The 9,615-nt window shown below is 40.9% G+C and overlaps 1 protein-coding gene across 2 annotated transcripts in view; it reads left to right on the top strand.

Moving 5' to 3' along the window:
* Window positions 1-1,311: 1,311 nt before the first annotated feature.
* Window positions 1,312-9,615, top strand: part of tdrkh (tudor and KH domain containing) — a 14,943-nt gene continuing 6,639 nt past the window's right edge. For both annotated transcript variants that reach the window (XM_025010806.2, XM_017437048.3), the window contains exons 1-7: window positions 1,312-1,455; window positions 5,285-5,438; window positions 5,553-5,644; window positions 6,076-6,277; window positions 8,061-8,200; window positions 8,285-8,597; window positions 8,686-8,852. In XM_025010806.2, coding sequence (XP_024866574.1) covers window positions 1,363-1,455; window positions 5,285-5,438; window positions 5,553-5,644; window positions 6,076-6,277; window positions 8,061-8,200; window positions 8,285-8,597; window positions 8,686-8,852 — 1,161 coding nt within the window. In that variant the 5' untranslated portion in view covers window positions 1,312-1,362. The remainder of the gene's footprint in view (window positions 1,456-5,284; window positions 5,439-5,552; window positions 5,645-6,075; window positions 6,278-8,060; window positions 8,201-8,284; window positions 8,598-8,685; window positions 8,853-9,615) is intronic.

Genomic DNA, 9,615 nt, shown 5'->3' on the forward strand with positions numbered 1-9,615 from the left:
AAGCAGATTTTGCCATCTCAAAGCAACTGTAGTCTCCTAAATGTTATGGTGGTTCTTGCAAATGCTGTCATTTAAACCTTCACCCCCACTGTCAGGAAATGCCCCAGGCTGTACAGGATGTGCTACAGCTAGTTACTGCTGTTTGTGCCTTGAAATAATAGAATCCCATGTAAATAAGCAAACAATGTGATGTTGACGAAGGTGTAAATACCTTTTGAAACAACATTCTGAGTTGCTGTTGAATTTCGGAGAGTGGAGTCGTTTTAAGATGGCGGCGGTCCACTTTGGGCTTGGGAGCATTCTGACTAGCTGTTAGTCGTCAGTCCTGCCAAGGCCGTGGACACATTAATAACTAGACACAAGATTGTAACGTGGAAGTTGAAGCTGAATTGGCTGCAATATAAACTGAAGGAGGGGACATCTTTTATTCTGACTTTAACAGAAAAGAAGGTAAAACAAAATAGGCACCACTTACAGCCCCACATTCCTAGTGTGCAGACTCTGGCTTTAAAAAATACAACTGTGGATTAAATATTAGCTTATGGTCTGATTGATTGCTAAGAACATTTCCTAGGTGTGGATTTAAAGATATTATGGCTACTTCAGATAGTAATGGCTCATTTTGGCTACTGGATCATAAGACTTTTGTTACGGCTTCTGTTTCTGAGTGATGGAGCACACTTGGACAGTGAAGCCCAGTTGACTGGCTCTGGGTTTGTGCACGCTCTGATCACCAGCGCCTCCTGGAAGTTGTTTGGTTTGTGGGTTTCAAGCTGCACAAATCACGAGCCCCCAAGGTTACACAGACTTCCTGCTTTGGTTGTTGCCACAACTCCTGCAGAGGCGTTGTACTCCGGTGAACTTGTAGCACTTAATAAATGCCACTAATCTTGTTTTAAGTCCCTTGTTTCAGAAAATCCACCACAACAACAAAGCAGTGCCTGTAAACCAAATACTGACAGTTTCAACATTGAACAACGGGAAGAAGCAGACACTTTGTTCCACGTTTTCAGTCGGTGGTCAAGACCTGCACTGCTCCTCCTGACCTGAGGCCAGTCAAAGAGCTATCTACAACAAGTATTAGAACTTTTAGACGGAACATCACTTACAAATAGCCAAAATGTCCCTTTAATGAACACCTGATGGCCCATAATAAAGGCACAGTGGGGTATTTGATGACGTTTAATAGAAGCCAAGGATAAGTTGCAAAGCGCGTGAATTGTGACCCTTTTGGCTTTCCTTACATTAAACCATATTCAGATTTATTCGGTTCATACGGATTAAAGCGGATTCTGTAAAAAAAAAAAACCTCAGTCAGACTGTTGCTGCGCATCATTCTCACCCGGTTCATTCAAACTCTGGATGCAAGTTCAGTTTCCGGTTTACTTCGGTCTCTCTGTGACTAACTTGACAAGAGTCGCTGCCTGCTTCGTGTCTCGGAACCAGAATCCGTTCGTAAGTGTCATTCATTTTAATGAATCCACTATTGCTAATTTTAAACGCGTTACTCTTTGAAAACACTAACTGTACGGTCGGGGATGCGCGCGCTCGTTTACTCGTTTAAAAGACTGACTTTAGTATTTCAGCTAATGCTAGCTTGTTATGTTTTTTTCTCTCTCTCTGACTAGAGAAAGCGTTTCGTTAGTTTCCGAACCCTCTCGGGTAGTAAAAGCTGCCTTACCTTTGCTAACTTATGGTGGTTAGCGGCGTGTTAGCGCCGTCCCGGTTCGCTGTTAAATGCCACAGGAAGCCAAGGTTATCTGGCTCGTCACAGGGAGATCGGAGTGGTCGTGACGACGAACTCCGTTGAAAAAATTGACATATTTAAAGATGTTTTGCCTCGACTTAAATATAAAGCCAATATTCAACGTGACTACAGGTTTTACACGAAGTATTAAAATAAATCTAACATTCGGTATCATTTCAGAGCGGCTTAATTGTCTGTAAAGTAGTTTTGTGAGGGAGAAACAGAAAAACAACTATTGAAAACCGTTTGTTCCTTCATATTGGAACTCATCCTGAAAGACTGGAGTTTATTGAGGTGTTCGTTTTTAAATCCCATCCAAATAGCACCACGCATATTTCAAATTTTACCCAAGTTTTATTTTTTAACTTCTGTATCAAAAGATCCGCTTGGCAGCAGTGAATAGTTTGACCGTCGTGTGACTCCAGGGGGCGGTGTTGTGTCCGAGGCGAGCACCGTAACTTGCTCCCAAAGAAGAGTTTGTTACGCAGTTAGCGTAAGCATCCTTTGGCTGTGGCAGATGGTCGTTTCATAACGTCGAATTACAACGAAAAAGAAAAAATAGAGAAAGCCAGATTTATTTTATTTGACGAAGACTTTATCTCTCCTGTTTCTGTTATGTTGGAAACTTGCCATAGGTTAATTATCTATACATATAGATAATAGTTGCATTATTATTATTATTACTCAGTCCAGTTAATGCCCTCCCACAACACAAAAAACTCTTAAAGGAGAGTTCAGATCATTTGAAGTGTGGTTCTGTGGAAAGGTTATGAACACCTCATCTCTTACCTGTTGTTGATTGTTTATTTTGGAAAAGTAAAGTTTAATTCTGGCCAGTTTGATGAGCAAACAGAAGGGCCTGCAACTTTTACAATCAAAAGAGCCATTCCTGCTTTTTTTCCTCACTAAATAAAATTTGCCCAGAAACACAAAACATACTTGAAGCTTGAAATGTAAAGAACACCACTCAGTGAGTGTTATATAAGTCCTACATTTTAAAAATATCTCATTTGTAACATTATGAAATTAAAGATTTGTAATAAACTGTTGACAGATCTTGGTATTTTCAAATGTTACAACAAAGAAAAAGACCAAACTCTTAAAGAAAAGCTATGTGAGTCTTTTCTAAATTTGTAGAACAATAATATAGGTATCCATTTTGAAATAATCTGTACTTATATAGGATCTTTTCCAGCCTAAAATCACTTAACAACACAATCTGTAACCTCATTTACCCATCCACACTTCAAAGCTAATTTAAATAAGTCATTCCAGTATAGAGTCTAATCAGTGCTTTAGATCACATTCATACACAGATGGGGCACATCAGAGGCAATGAGGGGTTCAGTGTCTTACCCAGGGACACTTCGACATGTGGGTATACTGATGGAACTGAACCTCCAGCTGTCCTGTTGGAGGACGACTGCTCTAACCGCTGACCCACAGCTGCCCCTTGAAAGAATAAAGGATATTAGAGTGAAGATAAAAATTAAGCCAGTTTGGTGGATGTTTGGTTGCATCTGATAAATTCCCTCTCATTAAGGCAGACACCTCCAATTCCTTTAAACTCTATTCAACGTTTTTATTAAAGACAAGCTAGTCTTCTAATTCTTGGTGGTATTAGAGTGACTTGTCATATATTTCTGTCGTTCTCCTATTGGGGTTATAAATTTAGGGCAGCATGGCGGAGCAGTGGTTAGAGCTGTCACCTCTCATTGAGAAGGTCGCAGGATCACCTCCCGGTGTTTCTGTATGGAGTGCACATGTGGGCTTACTCCAGTTTCCTCCCAAAGACCAAAAACAAGCATGTTAGGTAAACGGGTAACTCCCTAGGTGTAAGTGAGAGTGTGATTTGTTGTGTCTCTGTGACGGACTTGGAATCTACCATGCCTCTTGCACAATGACTGCTAAAGATATGAACCAGCTTCCTGTGTCCCGGAAAGAAAAAAGCAAGTAAAAAAAATGGTTGGTTTTATTGCAATGGTAGTTTCGGTCAAACCCTCTCTGCGGAGGGACTAAAGAGCTGCCTGTGGTCCCAGAGCCGCATGTTGCAGACCCCTGAGATGACAGCTAGTCTGAGCTGAACCAAGACAGAAGTGGATCACTGCTGCCTTATAGGCAATTCATTTGCACTTTAAAGTCAGAATTTCGAAGCTCCAAATTAAAAAAAAATAATAATAAAAAAAAAAATCAACTGGAACACCCTCCGAAAGTTGGAATTCCCTCTCAGAAAGTCAGAGATTCCCGACTAACCCCAACTTCCAGTATGGCTTCCTCACGCATGAAAAGTGCTAATAGCTACAGTAATAAACTTTTTTTAATTTTTTTACTTCTGTTGGTTAGTTTCTCATTAAATCAGTCACAAAAACAGCACTTTCCAGTCTTTATTAGCAAAGCTGTTGCTTCAGTGTTTAATTTCATAAAATGCAGAGGGATATATTAACAGTTTGAGGTGTGTTTCCACTTCGGGAGCCAGGGTAGTTTGCAGGGAACATTCTTTACCCCCTCTATTTCCACTTCATTCACCAGGGTAAATACAGATTACACCAGAAAATGGCCCTGGTAGGACAGTAGTACTTTTGAAATTACCTGGATCTGTCAGGGTGGTGGGGGAGCACTAAACATTTTTGAATGATTGGGCCCCCAAGATTCTTTATGACTGTCTGTCAGAAATATGTTGATGGTGGAACGGAGGCAGCTACTTCTGTGTGTAGCTGCTGTCTGACCGGATGCAACACTTCAACAGCTGAGGTAAAGCAATACATGTCAGTGGCTTAATTTGCCTAATCTACCCTGTATCTTAAACAGTAGTGGAGAAACAACAGGGCTGAAATTACCTGAGTAAATAATTACCAGGGTAAATAATACCATGGTATAAAGGTTCAGGGTCCCATAGTGGAAATGCACATTTGTATTGCTAACGATAGCTAAGCTGGTCACCTAGCACAACAATTAGCAAAACCCACTGGTTTTCAAACATGCAACTGGAACACAGTGAAGATGGGTGTGATGTCATCCATTGTGATGAAAAGTAGAAGTATAACAACTCTAATTAAAAAAAAAATCCTAGCTGATCAGGTAGATGTTGATTTTTAAGCCTTTGGATCTGCATCAGTTTTGCATAGTTTCATTATCTGCATAAAATTTGAAAATTATTTTCAAGAGGAAATGGCAGCAGCAGCTAGCTGCAGCACTTCTGGTGCCGCCTTGGGCATTTCCTGCAGGAATATTCCTGTATTTCTGATGGAGTACTTGGGTATTACAACATTGACAGTGGTGTAAAGATAATTGTTTGTAAATAGTTTGTCCTGGAATACAGTTAAGACACTTGCTTTAAACTCTGTGCTGCATGAGTTCAGAGCTGCTCAACAACCCAACAGAAAGTTTGTACTTGACACCGGCTAACAAAGTCCTTTTTGGGATAATTTGCCGTGGTGGCCTGAGCGTGCGTTAAATAGGGCTGAAAAATGCTGAACAGCCGAGGACCGTCACAACCCTGATACCACCACTGAAGACTTGTGTTATCTCTACATTTAGGTTCTGCCTGCTGTGCGGCTCGTCATGGATGTTGTGAAAGAAAGTAATAAGAGCAGCCTGACTTCAGGGAAAATGGTGGCTCTGGCTGCGGGGCTCTCAGTCGGCGCCACAGTAGGATACATGGTGTACCGTCACATGAGCAACACCAGCAACAGTAAGTTTCTGGCTTTCAGCTGGTATTGTTACAAAACTAATGTGTTTAATTGATTTATGACACTTTTTTTTGTCTTTAATGTTTTGATGGTCTGTGATTTATTACCACTAACAGGTCAGGGCTCAGACACCGAAGAATCCAAAATTACTCTTCCTATAGAAATGTATAGGAACATATCTAGATGCCAAGCTACGTTTTTGGATATGGTAAGCAGTTCCCACCTTGTTTATTTATTTTAAGCAGGGATTCTACATAAGAGCAATGTTACATATTATACAATGTACAGTATTTTGCTAACAGACAGAGTTGACTGCAATAATTACTAAGTTTTAAATTCAAAACCCGTGCAATCAGACTTTGAGCTACTACCACACCAAATTTTAGGTCAATATCTGTAAAACTGGCTACGAATTGCTTTTCTGTGGCAGCCATCTTGAATGGGAGTGACTCTAGAAGCTGTGTAGCCAATGATTAATTTCTGAGCGTTTCATTAAACAAACACACACAGTTTACAGAAAGTGTCAGAAATATTGTTGTTCTTTCGGTTTTGGTGTCAGGCAATAATGAACAGAAGAACAATGTGGAAAATGATGACAAGTCCTCTCCATATACTTCTCCGTGTTTCCTTTTATTTCAGGTGAGCCAGAAGTCTGGAGCTCGCGTGAGAGTTCTGTCAGAACTGGGGGAGCCTGGATGTAAAGCAGCTGTTTGCTTCCAGCTTCAGGGCTCCAAGGAACAGATCCTGCTCGCCCGCTGTGTCCTGGAGAACCTGGTCGTGGACTGTGAGCCAGTGTCTGAGGTTTTGGAGGTTCCTCAGACCTCGTTTGGACGCATCATAGGTAGAATATTTTGAAGACCATGGCTGCTTTCTTCATGGCGTTTATTTTTTTCAACTGAAGATGTAAACAGATTTGTTTTTGTAGGAAGTCTGTATTTTCAGTGATCTGATTAGTGAGTAGTTTAGCTGCTGGCAGGTTTTGGTCTGATTTTCTCAGGTTCAGTTGATCTGGACCAGGTTATCCTTAAGTTACTGTAATATACAAATTGATCTTAGTTAAATAGGATGAAGAAGTTTTACCAATACAATGACTGCTTAACACCATTACAGAATCATGTCCAGAATTTTAATTTCAACCACAAATCATTTATTATATAACTACACCCCTCTTTCTCTCTTTATTTCAACTGAGTCTTAGCAAAAGAAAACTGAAAAAAAGGTTAAAACTTTTAATGTTTAAAACTATATAATCAGAACAGGCTTCAGGCTTTGCACAGTTTACATAGATTAGTGATGCTGGTGTAGATTCTCAGTCATCCAGGACATGGTAAATCTAAAAAAAAAAGGCTAAAAACAGAAACGAATAGAAGCCCAGTTGTTCTTGTTTTTTAACATTTTTTGGACAGATTAGTGATTACACTATGATCACCCGCGCCTATATTTGCCTCTTTTGCTCATAAAACAGCTCCTGAGCTTCTGCCGGCAACAAGTCGACATAGTCACAGTCAACTTCTGTTCACCCTATCCTTCATTTTCTTGTTTCAACTGCAATTGTACTTGCCTGAATAACAATTTTACTCTATGCAAACAAGCATCCCTGTCAAAAAAAAAATGAGTGAAATGTGGAAATGTTCAGCTGCTACATGGCATCAATCAGATGGTTTTAAAAAACTGTTTCTAGTAGTTATTTTTGACACGCAAAATGACATAAAATCACTTAGAAAGAAATACGAGTTACCTTAAAGTGTTTCTTTGTGTAGATAGCTCCCTTATAGGAAACTACTGAGGTATATTACTACCTCCACAGCAAGGTAAAGTTCATCACAAAGATGAAAATGAAATAGCATTTTTGAACGGTGCAGTGCAAGTGTGGGTTGTTTTTGTTGTGGTGTGACATTGCTGCAGCGTTCACCTGCATCGTCTTGTCTCAGTTTTTCCATGAGTGTGTGGTAATGCCTGAACTGCAGTTTTCCGTCAGCCAATAGCCACAGTCTCACCCACCATCTTCTGGGTCTTCTTCTTCTTGCTGGTGCTCTCTGTTGGCTGATTTCAGTCTTGTAAATTCTCTTCTGTTTTTGTCGTCTTCAAGTAAAGCCCAAACCAAACCCACAACAGCAACCTACCCACCAGTTTCTTCCAGGTCCACGATTGTGGAATGAATAACAAGTAAATAAAAATGTGGGCCTTATTTGGGTACTTATCATGTAGCTGGACATAGCACACAACCAGTACTGAAAAAAGCTGTATAGTTGTTGTTGGTACTTCTGTAGTTCCACATATACTCCAGTCACTCAATATGTACGTAGAAACAACCACATCTCATTGAACGAGAAGAAAGTCAAACAATAGACAAACACCTATTATGCATAAAAGTGCCTCAAGTACGCCACACTACTGTGACAGCGCAGACAGAGTGTTAGCATAGGATGGGATTGTGTAACGTTACTGTTGGATTGCTGCTGCAGCCTTTAGTATTATGGGGTGTATGTGAGGTAAAGGCAACATTTTAAAGTTGCTACAGAATTTCTTAACATGACCAAAAAAGTATGTGGCATGGCATTGTTACAGATTTATTCTGAGGGACAGTGGATATGACAAGATGTGTATCTGATTATGTGTTGCAGGACGTGGAGGGGAGAGTTTAAAGCTCATCACTAGAACGACAGGAGCCCGGGTGGCCTTTTCCAAAGAGAACTCGCAGAACCCAGCGGTGCACGGCAAGGTGTCAATCTCAGGGACCAGGCAGGACGTGAAGCAGGCCAAGGTGGCGCTGAAGTCCCTCGTTTGGATTATTTCTGTGTGCTTTAGAAGACAAGTTAATGTGACGTATTTTGTTGGGGTTTTGCAGGAGATGATTCTCCAAAAAGTCAAAGAGGACATGATGGTCAGAACAAAAATCTCCCAGTCATCTGCCCTCCGCCAGAAACGCCATCACACAGTGATGAGTCAAAAGCTGGACTGCGTGAAGACCGAGTCACCACTAGGTTTGAACAACAATTGTCCCGTCTCCGACGCAGATAGGAATGAATTTGTCTACACCAATGGAACCACAGGAGATACCAAGATGAAGAAGCTCAAAGTGACAGATGACCAGGAGGAGGAGGAGGAGGAGGAGGAGAGTTTCTTCTCAGAGTCACTCTCTGAAGTGTCCAAGTTTGAAAGTTAGTTCCCTTTTTATGTATTTATTTTTTTGCAAGTCATTCCTAATGTATTTTTGAGTGCAGTCATGGTTTCGTCTGTGCGTTGCAGTTCCTAGCCCAGACCTGAGCTTCCAGCCGGATGAACACTTAGAGGTTTATGTTTCTGCGTCGGAGAACCCAAACCACTTCTGGATCCAGATCCTGGGTGTTCGCTCCCTCCAGCTGGACAAGCTGACAGAGGAGATGAACTGCTTTTACAGTGATGGAAACTCAACAGTAAGGATATATACTTTACTTTTAGAACATTAATCATCGTGTTGCTCTAATACAAGATACCCCATGGAGCCAAAGTCTCCATGCAAAAACAGTAATGACAGATTAAGTACAGCCTCTTTGATATTTATGAGTTAACATAGCAGAACAGAATACCAGGTCTTAATATGAACCCAGGCAGAGTGCAGAAACAATCATTATTATAGTATTATGGCAGTGGCTCAAAAGGGTTGTAACCGGAGGGTTGCCAGTTCAAGCCCCTGCTCCGGCAGTCCCACTCAGCCCGTTGAACCTGTTAAGCCGTTGTGTCCTTGGGCAAGACACTTCATCCGCCTTGCCTACTGGTGGTGATCAGAGGGTTTGGTGGTGCCGGTGTTCTGTCAGCCCACCCCAGGGCAGCTGTGGCTACAATGTAGCTTACCACCATCAGTGTATGAATGGATGAATGATTGTAGTGTGGAGCGCTTTGGGGTCCTTGGACTAGATAAAGCCATTTACCATAGAAAACCACTGAGAGTTACTGCTGCTAACGGTGGAATTATAAGAAGTGGACACGTTTTCTTTGTTTTTTTTTAATAGCTTTGACCTTTTGTCTTTGTTTTTCTTCACAAATAATCAATCAATCAATCAATCAAATTTTATTTGTATAGCACATTTCAGCAGCAAGGCATTTCAAGGTGCTTTACATAATTAAAAAACAAAATAAAAACAGCATGTGACAATGAATAAACAGTAAGAAAGAGACAAACATCAAAAACCCGCACTC

Source organism: Kryptolebias marmoratus, linkage group LG17 (assembly GCF_001649575.2).
Source record: "Kryptolebias marmoratus isolate JLee-2015 linkage group LG17, ASM164957v2, whole genome shotgun sequence".
NCBI classification, from domain to species: Eukaryota; Metazoa; Chordata; class Actinopteri; order Cyprinodontiformes; family Rivulidae; genus Kryptolebias; species Kryptolebias marmoratus.